This window comes from Elgaria multicarinata, chromosome 19 (assembly GCF_023053635.1).
Source record: "Elgaria multicarinata webbii isolate HBS135686 ecotype San Diego chromosome 19, rElgMul1.1.pri, whole genome shotgun sequence".
NCBI classification, from domain to species: domain Eukaryota; kingdom Metazoa; phylum Chordata; class Lepidosauria; order Squamata; family Anguidae; genus Elgaria; species Elgaria multicarinata.
In genome coordinates, this window is record NC_086189.1 from 7986185 (window position 1) to 8000471 (window position 14287).

At 48.3% G+C, this 14287-nt stretch overlaps 1 protein-coding gene across 4 annotated transcripts in view; it reads left to right on the forward strand.

Moving 5' to 3' along the window:
* The window catches only part of CDK5RAP2 (CDK5 regulatory subunit associated protein 2), a 189705-nt gene that overhangs the window by 64554 nt on the left and 110864 nt on the right, over nt 1-14287 (forward strand). For all 4 annotated transcript variants that reach the window (XM_063144885.1, XM_063144884.1, XM_063144882.1 and 1 more), the window contains 2 exons: nt 536-651; nt 3704-3832. In XM_063144885.1, the coding sequence (XP_063000955.1) occupies nt 536-651; nt 3704-3832 (245 nt within the window). The remainder of the gene's footprint in view (nt 1-535; nt 652-3703; nt 3833-14287) is intronic.

Genomic DNA, 14287 nt, shown 5'->3' on the forward strand with positions numbered 1-14287 from the left:
ACCCTAGAGGCCTTCAAGAGGCAGCTGGACAGCCATCTGTCAGGGACGCTTTAGGGTGGATTCCTGCATTGAGCAGGGGGTTGGACTCGATGGCCTTGTAGGCCCCTTCCAACTCTGCTATTCTATGATTCTATGGTAGGCCCAGTTTCTGAAGGTTTTCTGTATAGTTCTTTTGATGTGATGCTGGTGAGTGATGTGACTAATGGAATAATTGTGACCTATTCCTGTTGCCATAGTTCCTTAACTTCCATGGCCAGTGGTGTATAGTTTTCTATTATTATTGTTGTTGTTGTTGTTGTTGTTGTTATTATTATTATTATTATTATTATTATTATTACTACTACTACTACTACTACTACTACTACTACTACTAAAAGAGTGCTAGGCATTCTGCAAAAGGTTGAAAACACCCCTTTGCCCAATCTGGTTTATAATCTGAAACAGCCTTCCCAACCTGGTGCCCTCTCGCCATCTCAAGCCACCATGGCCAGGTTGGGAAAGAAGACTTACTGTTTTAATTTTATTTTATCGGTAGAGGAAACGGTATCTTTCTGCAGCAATCAGACGTCCTACATGAGCATCTGTTTAAGAGAGCCGGATGGCTTGGACTTGCAAATTGATCATCTGACTCTTGAAGAGCTTAAGAAAAAGGTGATGTTCTCTGGTTTCCTTTATAGCAATTCAGGATGCAATCCTAACCCACAGCTACCCATAGAAACCCCTATGCAGGACATAGAGTTCCACAGTACCCTTCCACCCATGTTCCCCATCAATTGCTGCATGTAGGGTTACTCCTCCTGGCTATATAAATTTATAAAGATGTTACCAAGCTATGGTTTCAGTCTCCTGGCAATCACCCCCCCCCCAATACTAACATAAGAAATGCTGTTAAACTTAGGATCTCAGATATTAGAAGTCAGAGTGATATAGCCGCAGTGGCAAATTCAAGGGCCATGAAATGGCTAGCAACATCTAAAGTCCATTTTAAACAAGAAAAATACCTGTTCTTCGATATGAAACGGGTCCATCGAGTAGCCTTTACCCGGCTTCGTCTCGAGCTGATGGGTACAATGATGCTACAGGGTAGATTTCTAGGCATCCCATCGAAAGATAGATTATGTATATGTGGCATCCCTGCTATTGAAGATCTAGCCCACTATTTACTTGAATGTTGTATGTATTCAAAATGTAGAGAAATCTATCTATCTATGTTTTTAATACGCATGAGAAACTGGACAGTGAAGGATAAATTGTCCTTCCTCCTACGTGGTTCTAATTATTTTGTGACTCAGAGGGTTGCCCTTTTTGCTCTCAAAGCAACCAGCATAAGGAAAAAAGAATTAGAAAAACGGCTTAATATGTAGATTTTATTAAATCTCGCAACACAAGGGGGTTTATTAACTGTTAGTCTTAAATAATATATCACAGGCGAACTGTATATTGTTTTAAATTGTAAATTTTAATTAATGCCTGTATGTTTTTAATGATGACGTGATCTTTTGAAATGGTCGGAAGACGTATTCAGTAAAGTACTCATTCATTTATTCATATAGGGTTACTAACTCTGAAACTGGAGGTAGCACATAGCCGTCAGGATTAGTAGCCACTGATGGCCTTCTCCTCCAGGAAATTCTCCAACCCCCTTTTAAAGCCATCCTAAGTGATGGCCATTGCTACATCTTGTGGGAGGGAATTCCATAGTTCAACTCTGTTCCTTTGATCTGTCCTCGATCTCCCACCCATCCGCTTCATGGGATGACCGCCCTGGATTCTAGCATTATGAGAGAGGGAGAAAAATGTCTCCACCCCATGCATCATTTTGTACGCCTCTGTCCTGTCTCCCTTTACCCTCCTTTTCTCCAAGCTCAACAATCTCGGCTGTTGTAACCTTCCCTTATATTGAAGGAGATGCTCCAGCCCTTGATTTTTAGAGGAAGAGGCCAAAGTGGGATCTGCAGAAACCAAGCACATAACTCATCAGAAGAGAGAGAGGGAGGGAGCAAGACGCTCGTGATTCCAAGAAGCAGGGCAGAACCAATAGGATTAATCCATCTAGCTCAGCATTTGTCTGTTTCAATGGGGGTGGCGCTCCAATCCTTTCCCGGCTCTGTCCCACGAAACCTTTTTGTTTTGCCAGGAATTGAACCTAGGGCCTTTTGCATGCAAATGGGGCGATCTACCACCGAGTTATGACTCTGGGAATTAATGTGATTTGCAATAGAGATGTAAAATTTCCGTAGATTTTGAAGCCATGGAAAAAACCTGTTTTTTTTCGGGGGGAACCAGAAATTTTTGGAAAAATTGAAAAAAATTCAATATTAGCATTTTTTACAGATTGAAAGTCATTTTGTTACTTTAGGAACATAAAATGTAATTATGTCGAAGTTGGTTTGGCATAAAATTATTACATTTGGTATATTAAAACGAGCGTATTCAAACAATTATTACAAATTTAATTTACTTTTTTTTGGTAACAAATGGAGCTACAAGCTCCTGAACTGTTAGGAACACCTGAACTGTAAGGAACCTCTTTGGTTCTGCCAGTTTATGAGGAGCAGGCAAGAAACAATTTTACAAAACAACAACTGAAGAAACCACCAACATTAGTATCAAAGGAAATTATTTATGTTTCCTCTAGTCCTCCAGTGTCAAGACATAAAGCCCCCATTCCCATAAAAAGAACTGAGAAAAAAGGGGGAACCAAGATTCAATGAATATGCATGAAATTTAATCAGACTCATTTCCTAACCTATTGCTATGGCTATCAGTTTCAGTCTCTGCTTCCATGGCAGTGCTGCCCCCTAGAGGCAGAAATGCATCTTGCTCTTGCATTTGAGAGTTGTAGTCTCAGTTTGCATCCTAGGACTTGCTTGTCCTTGGTGCACAGACATTGTAATAATCTGATACTGTACAGTTTTTAGAAATCATTTGGAGAAGTAAATATCTGAACACATTGTCTTAAACATTTTATTCATCACGTAATCTGTTTACGGATCCCGTAATCCGTGTTTCCTTCATTTATTTTCAATTTTTCCGGAAAAAACAAGGCTTCGGGAAAAAACCAATGGGTTTTTTCCGATTTGTTCCGGGGTTTTCTGGGCCTTCGCATCTCTAACGTTGACCCATAAACACTTGAGATTGGAGCGTCCGGAGAGGCAGCAGTGTTAGCCTCTTGCAGCAGAAAGAACCAGGACTCTTGGAGCACCTTTAGCAAATTTATCCGGGCACACGTCTTGACTTCATGCATTGGATGGAGGGGCCTCTCATCCACAAAAGCTTATGCTGTGATGAAAGTTGTAGCCTTCCCTGACTTGATGCTCTCCAGTTGTTGGGGACTTCAACTCCCATCAGCCCCAGCCAGAATGACCAGAATGGTTAGGAGTTCTTATTTGGGGTTCCACCAGAATTGTTTGCTCTCTGCAAAGCAAGGGCTCGGATATGTCTTGAGTGTCTGCGGATCAACAGTGGAAAACCCAAGGTGGGGAGAGAGGGAATGGAATGGCATCTGCTGAAAAAAGTCATGGTCGGCTGGAACCCTGAACAGGAGCCCCCTCCACACTGCAGCACTCGGGTGGGGAAGAAAAGACGGGCAGGCGCTTCAGCGGGGTGAACGCACCCATCTCTTAAAACCGTCCCAAGTGAAGGGATTGGGAGAATGTCAATCGTGCCCCTAATCTGTGAGGCTTTTCTCTCGCCCTTCCAGATCGTGGAACTCCTCTCGGTGGTGAAGGAGCTGCACGCGGTAAATCAAGATCTAAAAAGGAAGCAGCTTGAGTTCTCCGCGTTGGATCCTCTGGCCAAGGAAAGATGGAAGGTGTTAGAAAATAGCGAGGTGAGGCTTGGCTTCTGGTTCCTTCTAATGCTCGTGGGGTGTGTGTGTCTCTCTGTCGATGACCTTGGACTTCTCAGCTTTCGATATCGTCGGTCTGGAGAGGCTGCTCGGGGCAGGGGCAGGGGCACTGCTCTTCGGGGCTGTTCCTACTTGGACAGCCTCTTCCAGAAGGAAGTCCAGGGAGGTCTTTGCTCAACTCCGTGGCCTTTCTGTTTCTTGGAACCGTTTGCGTAAACCAGCTTTCCCTGACCTGGTGAGTTGGGCTACGACTCGTGTCAGGGCCAGCCAGCAATGGCCCCTTGGTTGTACCGGTTGGGGAAGATGGGGTTTGCAGTCCCAACGCATCTTGAAGGCACCAAGTCGGGAAATGCCCTGACAAGCCCTGTTCACCCATCCATCACACCTTAAACTTGAATGCCTGGGGGAGGAAGTGATGTCATTGGGGCGGGGCCGTTCAGTAGTCCGTCTGACTGGTTCCTACATGTGTACCCCGAACCGTACGTCTGCAGACTCTGTTAATGGAGTTGGACCCCCAGTTTTTTGTACTGGCTATGCCTGCATAGGAACTGTCCTAATAGCCTAGTGAATGCATGAAGATCATCCCGGGTGGGGCGTTCACGGTATGTCTTGTTAGTGCTGGTGCGCCGGTGCCACACAACTCCTGAAAGCAGAAGTCCCTTATGCTTGTATGCGCCTCAAGAAAAGCCAGCCAGCAGGCAGGGAGGGAGGGAGGGAGGGAGGTGGCGGCAGCGGGTTACCGCTTCAGGTACTAGACCATACTGTGGCTGATGGGTGTTGTAGTCCACTGTTTCTCGAGAGTGCCAGGTTGCCTGTCTACATTGTCCGGCCTTGGATCTCCAAGGCAGAGCTTTCCAAACTGTGTGTCACGACTTGTCGGTGTGTCCGCTGCAGTGCGTAGGTGTGTCGCGCGAACGTAACGAGAAACCTCTGGGGCTACGTGAAATAAGCCATACCAACTTGCACGCATTTTTACGCAGCAAAGGTGCCGATCAGCGTGGTGCACTAGTATATTCCCCTTCCGTCGTATCCGTGTATGCACGCCACGGTCGAGGGATCATACAGGTACTGCGCATGCGCAGGATGCATAACCGGGTCGAAACAGCTGATTCCGCATCACTTCCGGTGACGCGGCTGCACCGGAAGTGACGCATTTGAGAAATTCCATGGGTCCAGTTTTTTGACAGAACACCGTCTCAACCGCCGCTCGATCGCGGCTCGACAAAATCGGTTCAATGTGAAAAGTCTTGGAAATGTATATGTTATTCTCTTGCAAATCATATATTTTTAAAAATATAAATGAAAGGTCTTAATGAGATATGTTGTGTCCCCATTCATTTCGTTATTACAATTTATGAATGTGTCCGTAGCTCTTATAAGGGGTTAGTTTAACCTCCGGTTTGCTAGTAAAACTGAATTACTGTGTCGCGAAATGATGCAGGTCTAAAACGTGTGTCACCAACATGAGAAGTTTGGACAGCTCTGCTCCAAGGTTTCAGACAGGGGGATCTCAGCCCTATTTCGGTCCCCCTGCATGCGTAAGAATGGGCTGCACTGCTGAGCTGTGGCCGTTCCCTGATGGTGTGGGGCAACGTGTCAGTGTGATCTGTCATCCTGCTCCCCCCCCCCCCCCAAACTTGCATTTAATCAGTATTCTCGTTTATCAGTTCGATGGCAAACCTTGACTCTGCAGATTGCTATTCTTTTAAGGGCTTTTTCTGGGTCTTTTCCTCTCTCCTTTTAATTTCCCTTTTCCTCCTCCTTCGGTCGATATACAGTCAGAACAGGAACGAAAGCTAAGCAAACCGTGCCGCTGACTGACAGGTTCTATCTTGAGTTCTGAAATTGGGCTTCTGCCTCGGAGAACCGGAAAATGGAATGTTTGAAGAACTTGATTTTTGTCTGTTTCTAGCAGATTTCAGGCTGTGGATATAGAGCAGCCGTGATATTTACACAGGCCAGGCGGGGCAGCTCTTGATGACGGTCCATCTGTGCTAAACATCCGCGTTCTTGAATATTAAACAGGCCATTAGCTAATGGGAGAGGCACTGCCCCACGCTGTTTATGTATTCCACACTTACCTTTGCAGAGTTTTTGGGCGGCTTGATTCGGAGTTGTCCCTTTAGGATCACAGAAGGTAAAACTGTTGCAGTAACTTGATCATGGCAGCACCATTGAAGGAGTCTCTCTGTGTGTTACCCTGCTCAACATTTTAAAGCTGCTGTACTGTTCCCCACAGTCTCTGTCTCTTCCCAGTTAACTAGCCTGGCTGTTTTAAATGTCTGTTTTGAGTGGCAGCAGGTGATTCAGGACAGGTCCAAGGAAGGACTTCTTCACACAGCGCAGAGTTCAACTCTGGAACTCACTGCCACAAGATGTGGTGATGGCCAGCAATTTGAACGGCTTTAAAGGGGGGGTTGGATAAATCCCTGCGGGAGAAGGCTGTCCATGGCTCCTAGTCCTGGTGGCTATGTGCTACCTATGTAACCCAGTTGCTGGGGAATATGGGCTGGAGGGTGCTGTTGCACCATGACCTGCTTTGTGAGTCAACAGCTGGTTGGCCACTGTGTGAGCAAAGTGCCGGACTAGATGGACCCTCGGTCTGACCCAGCAGGGCACTTCTAATGCTCTTATGTTTATCCAAACTTCAGTCCCTTAATGCTACCGTGAATAAGATTGATACAGTCTTCCTCACTATGGAATCATAGAATAGTAGAGTTGGAAGGGGCCTACAAGGCCATTGAGTCCAACACCCTGCTCAATGCAGGAATCCGCCCTAAAGCATCCCTGACAGAGGGTTGTCCAGCTGCCTTTTGAAGGCCTCTAGTGTGGGAGAGCCCACCACCTCCCTAGGTCACTGGTTCCATTGTCGTACTGCTCTAACAGTCAGGAAGTTTTTCCTGATGTCCAGATGGAATCTGGATTCCTTTAACTTGTGCCCGTTATTCCGTGTCCTGCACTCTGGGAGGATCGAGAAGAGATCCTGGCCCTCCTCTGTGTGACAACCTTTTAAGTATTTGAAGAGTGCTATCATGTCTCCCCTCAATCTTCTCTTCTCCAGGCTAAACATGCCCAGTCCTTTCAGTCTCTATGGTGAGGTGCATTAAACCTCTACTTAAATTATAGTCATGATTTCTAAGCTTGCATCTATACTTACGTGCCACCACTTTGGATGGCTTGAAAAGGGGGTTGGACAAATTCCTGGAGGAGGAGAAGGCTATCAATGAAGGCTACTAGCCCTGATGGTTATGTGCTATCTCCAGTATCAGAGGCAGTAAGCCTGTGGGCACCAGTTGCTGGGGAACATGGACGGGAGGGTGCTGTTGCACCATGTCCTGCTTGTGGGTCCCTGATCGACAGCTAGTTGGCCACTGCGTGAACAAAGTGCTGGACTAGATGGACCCTTGGTCTGATCCAACAGGGATCTTCTGATGTTATATTCTTACACTACAGCCCCCCAACCCAAACCTCTGTCTTACAGTTTGATCCCCACATTGGCTCTGGAAGTAAGTTCTAAGCATGAATGTAAAATTAGTTCCATTTTAGATCCCCAAAGCAGCGCATGACCTTTCTGGGCCTGTTGTGCTGTGTAATACCTTTATTTTACAGCTACAAGATGTAGGAGTTTTGCAGTGGTATTTTTTTGGGGGGGTGAGTGGGTATGGTAGCCGTTATTTCCAGAAACCAGAGATGCTTTGGGGAAGGGGGTATTTTGTTTTTCTGCAATTTTCACTGCTCTCCTCCAGAGGGCAATGTTCCCCCACAAATTGCCAGGAATAATAATTATTATTATTATTAATAATAATACCAATAACACACATGTGGCATTTATATAGCATTTTTGAGATTTCCATGGGCTGTGTGCACGTTTTGCATGTTATCTCTTTAAAAACAAAAGACAAGAACAAATAAAACAAAACATCCAAACAGTTGAAGCAATGGAAAGTCAGCGTCCAAGAAAACCTAAGAGGCAAGCCACTGAGGCCCAAACGCCTTCCTGAAGGTCCCGGTCTCAATGTGCCACCTAAAAGACCAGAGTGTTTGGGCCTGGCAGGCCATCCAAAGGAAGCCGTTCCAATAGAACTGGTGTCACCACCCAAAAGGCCCTTCCTCTTTTAGATACCTAGGAAACCTAGAGGCACATGGAATGATGTGCACAGGGGAGTAAGTGTGAGGGTAGATGGGATTTGAGGTACTTGTGTCCCCCCCAACCATTTAAGACAGCCTTCCCCAACCTGATGGCCTCCTGGTATTATGTACTTCAGTTCCCACCGGCTGTCACGGGCCTGGTCTTCCAAGCACACATTCTGGCATTCTGTCACAGGACACTCTAAATCAGCAAGACTCTTTTATTGTAGCAAGTCCCATGGTAAAAGCTTAATGGTTACAATCTTTGGTTACAATCTTCGGAAATCACGTAGCTGGTGACAATTAGCTAGCTATAGGCCGCATAAGTACCGTATTTCTTCGATTGTAAGACGCCATTGCTTGTAAGACGCACACTAATTTCAGTACCACCAACAGAAAAAAAAAGCTTTGATTCTAAGAAAAATAATCGCACCCGCGGTTCTAAGACGCACCCTGTTTTAGAGATGTTTATATGGGGGGAAAAGTGCGTCTTAGAATCGAAGAAATATGGTAATTCGTAAACAACTTGGTTTCCCCATTGCAGTCTCTACAGCTCAGAATACTGGGCCAGGGGCCCAGAAGATTCCTGCTGTAATTCGTTCCAGGAAACCCAAACAAGGGTTTCCAAACGCAGGGCAGGGCTTTGAACGGTTCCCGGTGTAAGCCATCCCAAGCCATGAAAGACAAAGAGTCCTGGGAAAAGACCTAAACAAGTCCATACATGCAGACGTTTCGCCCAACCTTGAAATTTTCGTTGGGACGTCAGCCCTGCATGGGTCTGACCCTTCCAGACCCAAGAGTTAAGTCCAGAGTGATCCCACATGCAGAGATTCTGACAACCAGAGCTTGGGTCTGGAATATTACATACATGGGTCTGGAAACAAAGCCCTATGAAGAGAGACTGAAAGAACTGGGCATGTTTAGCCTGGAGAAGAGAAGATTGACGGGAGACATGATAGCACTCTTCAAATACCTCAAAGGTCACACAGAGGAGGGCCAGGATCTCTTCTCAATCCTCCCAGAGTGCAGGACATGGAATAACGGGCTGAAGTTAAAGGAAGCCAGATCCCAGCTGGACATCAGGAAAAACTTCCTGACTGTTAGAGCAGTACGACAATGGAACCAGTGACCTAGGGAGGTTGTGGGCTCTCCCACATAAGAGGCCTTCAAGAGGCAGCTGGACAACCATCTGTCAGGGATGCCTTAGGGTGGATTCCTGCATTGAGCAGGGGGTTGGGCTTGATGGCCTTGTAGGAGCCTTCCAACTCTGCTATTCTATGATTCTATGATTCTCTTTTGCATCTCCATACTACATGAGTCCAGGTGTGGAAAGGTCCCAGAGTCAGGATCAGTCCAATCCAACGGGCTATGGGCTCATCGATGCTGAAGATGCATACTCCGTAGCAAACAAGAATTCAAGGCCTACGAAACGTCTAGTGCTACTTTTCATGGCAGGCTCTTAACAAAGACCAAAGAGACAAGAGTCCATCAAGGAGGCCCCTGCCCAGCCAAGGTGTCTGCATTGCGCCCTTCAATGGTGACGCTTCAACTTGTGTGACACCTCTGAAACCCACCCACCCCTCTCTTCTATCGATTGTAAGACGCACACTAATTTCAGTACCACCAACAGAAAAACAACAACCCTAAGACACACCCGCGATTCTAAGACGCACCCCGTTTTTAGAGATGTTTATATGGGGAAAAAAGTGTGTCTTAGAATCGAATAAATAGGGTAAGTTCTCCCAGGAGAAGTTGCTGGCCTTCCTTCCCTGCCAAGACCAAAGCTAGCAGCTGGAACGGAGTAGCCAGTTTTCCTCTGAGAACCCTGACGTAGATAAGCTCACACTCATTCTGACATTCCACAGGCTGTTGAGACCCAAACCCTCCCAGACCACTCCTGATCGAATTCTGGCTACAACTATAAGGCCCACGGGAGCTGGGCTATGCCATCGGCCCTGCCACCATGAGAGTCATGGTCCAAGGCCTTAGCTAGACCTACCTGAAAGTCCGGGGGAGAGGAGGGGAGACTTCGCATTGGAATTAACGTGAGATGTCGCCCCCGTTTACACGTAAGGCGCGGCGATCTCAGGAATTGAGGTGTCAGAGGAGCGCACAAACGCTCATGCACAGAGGTAGTTTTTTTTTTTAAAAAAAGCTATTTTCCTGCTCCCTCCACCCTATCCCCAATGAGCACAGCTCTCCTGAGGAGTGCTGTGCCCCGTGTGTGGCTTCCGGCTCAAGGCGCGGCAACGGGCCACACCTTCCGTGGTCCTGGGCTCGGCACGGGACCGTGGAAGAAGCGGGCCCAAAGTGTAGGTATGTATCCCAGGGCCAGGGAGGAATGATCCCTCCCTGATCCCGGGATCCCCGTCTGGACGCACAGGGACAGTCCTGGGGTTCGCCCCGGGGTAACGTCTGGTCTTTTGTTGTTTATTCGTTCAGTCGTTTCCGACTCTTTGTGACTTCATGGACCAACCCACGCCAGAGCTTTCTGTCGGCCGTTGCCACTCCTAGCTTCCCCAAGGTCAAGTCTGTCCCCTCCAGAATATCATCCCTCCATCTTGCCCTTGGTCGGCCCCTCTTCCTTTTGCGTTCCACTTTCCCTAGCATCAGCCTTTTCTCCAGGGTGTCCTGTCTTCTCATTCTGTGGCCAAAGTACTTCAGTTTTGCCTTTAATACCATTCCCTCAAGTGAGCAGTCTGGCTTTATTTCCTGGAGTATGGACTGGTTGGATCTTCTTGCAGTCCAAGGCACTCTCAGAATTTTCCTCCAACACCACAGTTCAAAAGCATCTATCTTCCTTCGCTCAGCCTTCCTTATGGTCCAGCTCTCGCAGCCATAGGTTACTACGGGGAATACCATTGCTGGTCTAGCTAAGGCCTAAATCAACTGGAGTCCACCAGGGCAGGGAACGTTGATGTAGGGCTTTAAAATTAAGAATCAGCTCCTTGGATTGAGCTGAGCCTGGAAAGCGTTAGCGCAGGTCACATCAACTTGAAGTCACCTGCTGCGTTTGACTAGCGTCTAGGGATGTCGGAAGACTCCGATTTGGGGGAGGAGCTTGGTGAGGTTTTGCCAGCTCGCCCCGCCCCCAGCTCACGGATCGCAGAGCTGGCTCAACTTGGCGTGCGCTGAGTCGAGGAAACTCGCCGTTTCCCCCTTTTTGTGCAAATCCTGGTTTGCGCAAATTCGCAGCTGGAAACATGTACGGATTTGCGCAAAATCGCGGCTGTAAACAGGACGGCTTGCGCAAAATTGCAAGCGTACGTGATCCTTTACACCTGCATTTTTACTCAGATTGCGCTGTTTTGTGCAAATGGCGGAGTCCGGCGAGCAGAACGCAGACAGAACTCGGAGGAGTTCCCCGATCCCTGCTAGCGACTAGCTTTGATCTTCCGCAATATCCTGTATATTAGTAGCAAACTCGTTCTCTGGCTGTGAATTTCGCATGGTCTAAATGGCACGGTGCACACAAAAGTGAGAGGCATCAGCAGGAGTGGGGGAACCCCATGGTTTGCAGAAGCGTAAGAAAACTTTAGGGAGACCCCCCCTCAGAAAAAAAACCCACCCCCATGAGTATTAAGCGTGCTCGGTGGCCACAGAATGCAGACAAATTGTTGGGGGGGGGGAATGGAAAACTGGGTTGGGGAGGGAGGAACGGAATGAAGTTTCCTTTAAATAAACTACAGGTTATTCTACTCAGATCTTCAACTCCATCCACGTTTATTTATTATTTATTGATTTAGAGGATTTTTATCCCGCACCTCAGCCAAAAAGGCTCCCGGAGCGGCTTACGATTGATCTGTAAAGAAGACAGTCCCTGCCTTCAGGCTTACATTCTAAAAAAGACACGACACACAAGGAAAGGCGGATGGGGAGGGAAGAGGGAGAAAAGAAAAAAAGAAATTAAGGAGACGGTTCAGGCTGGTGGGGAGGCCCTGCTCCGCCCTCTCATCTCCCAATGGAGGGGCAGAACCAAAGCTCCTTCTTCTTCCCCCACAGGGTGAAGATGACAGTTAGCCCTGGGGGGCGGGGGGGGGGGGTGTCCAACTGAAGCAGGCTCTGATGCTCTCTGCCTGCTCCAGTCTCCCTCGCTGCTTCTTCCCCACAGGTTTAACGTTAAATGTACGTTGTAACGCTTTCCGGGTTTATTTCGCTGTTTGAGAGTCAGTGCCGCGCTGGGATTTGACTGTGTTCCCTCGGCGCGTGCGCGACGCCCGTCAAGCGGTTACGGCTCTGCCTGGGCCTTTCTCTCCTCCCGTCTAAAACGCGCGGATTCGTCTTCCCGTGGCGAGGCCCCCCCCCGCCATCCAGCTGAGCCCCGCCGCCGCCGCTCCTTCCGAAGCCGTGCCTCCCTCGGGGCCCCCGCCGCTCTGCGCTGGCTGTGGCGGCTTTGGGCTCTGAAAGAGAGATAAAGCAGGTTGTTTTTGCGCCGTCCTCTGAACATCTGCTTTCAGACCGAGGCGCCGTTGCGCCGAACCCTGCCTCTGGGCCTCCTGGGATCTTTGCAAACCAAGCATATCAGCGATTCATTTAGGAAAAACACATTCTCAAGGTTTCCGGTCGCCGTGGGGAGATTTGAAAGAGGCGGCTTTTATCCTCCGTAGACCTTCTCCTGGCCTTGAGCCACACATTTTGCATGTGACTTTCTTCCTTTTTTTAAAAAAGTAAAATATAAAAGTCTGTTCCTTGGGGTTCAGCCAGTTTCTCCATCACTCAGATGCTAATGTCCAATATCTTCTAGGCGGCTGTTTAGGCTTCCTTTGCTTCCTTGGCTCTTCTCTTTAGATCTGTTTAGATCAACAGCATTTTAATTCACTTGGGGCGGGCCTGGAAGAATCATAGAATCATAGAAAGGCAGAGTTGGAAGGGGCCTACAAGGCCATTGAGTCCAACCCCCTGCTCAATGCAGGAATCCACCCTAAAGCATCCCTGACAGAGGGTTGTCCAGCTGCCTCTTGAAGGCCTCTAGTGTGGGAGAGCCCACAACCTCACTAGGCAACTGATTCCATTGTCGTACTGCTCTAACAGTCAGGAAGTTTTTCCTGATGTCCAGCTGGAATCTGGCTTCCTTTAAGTTGAGCCCGTTAGTCCGTGTCCTGCACTCTGGGAGGATCGGGAAGAGGTCCTGGCCCTCCTCTGTGTGACAACCTTTTCAGTATTTGAAGAGTGCTATCATGTCTCCCCTCCATCTTCTCTTCTCCAGGCTAAACAGGCCCAGTTCTGTCAGTCTCTCTTCATAGGGCTTTGTTTCCAGACCCCTGATCATCCTGGTTGCCCTCCTCTGAACACGCTCCAGCTTATCTGCGTCCTTCTTGAATAGTGGAGCCCAGAACTGGATGCAATACTCTAGATGAGGCCTAACCAGGGCCGAATAGAGAGGAACCAGTACCTCACGTGATTTGGAAGCTATACTTCTATTAATGCAGCCCAAAATAGCATTTGCCTTTCTTGCATCCATATCGCACTGTTGGCTCATGTTCAGCTTGCGGTCTTCCTTGAAGCATCCATCCTGCACCTCCACTGAGACCTAATTCCTCCTAGTAGCCACCTGCCTCACTTCCTTTGGCAGGGGCTCATGGAGAAGGCCCCTGTAGATTATCTTAAGGTCCGGGCAGGTACATATGGGAGGAGGCGTTCCTTCGAATAACCTGGCCCCAAACCATTTAGGGCTTTAAATGTCAATACCAGCACTTTGAATAGGCCCCGGACCTGGACTGGCAGCCAATGAAGTTGTAAAAGGACTGGCGTAATGTGATCTCGCTGGCCTTTCAACACTTCCGCAATCTCCTGCACATGCTCCAGAGCCCTTTCCAAGACTCTGCCTCTGTTGGGAAAGCTCTCGCCTGTTCCCTCGTCCTCCTTTTCGACTGCCGATTTCACAAACTGCAATATGTAGGAGCCGACGGCTTCCCCGTGCTCAGCGACCGTCCTCCTGACGGCCGGCAAGTCCTCTGTCTCGTCCGCTAGACTCAGTCCAGAGGCTAGCGCTGTATTTGAACTCCAGGAAGTCCTCGGCGTCCTCGCTCCACTGCAAGGCCGCCACCAGGGTGCTCCACATCTGGGAGAACTGCTCGGGCGTCCCGGAACGCTTCCTGTCGGACAGCACCGAGAGGGCTGCGGCCGATTTGATGCGGACTTTGAAATTCTTGCAGGACTTGGCCACCGAGATCAGGGCTTGATAGGCTCAGGCGGTCCGGGGGCTTCCCCCAGTGGCAAGGTGTTTTTTTTTAAAAAAGGTTTTTAAGGTGGGTTGTTTTTCCCCCACTCCCCAAAGCACTACTTTCAACCTGCAAAACTCAAAGCGGG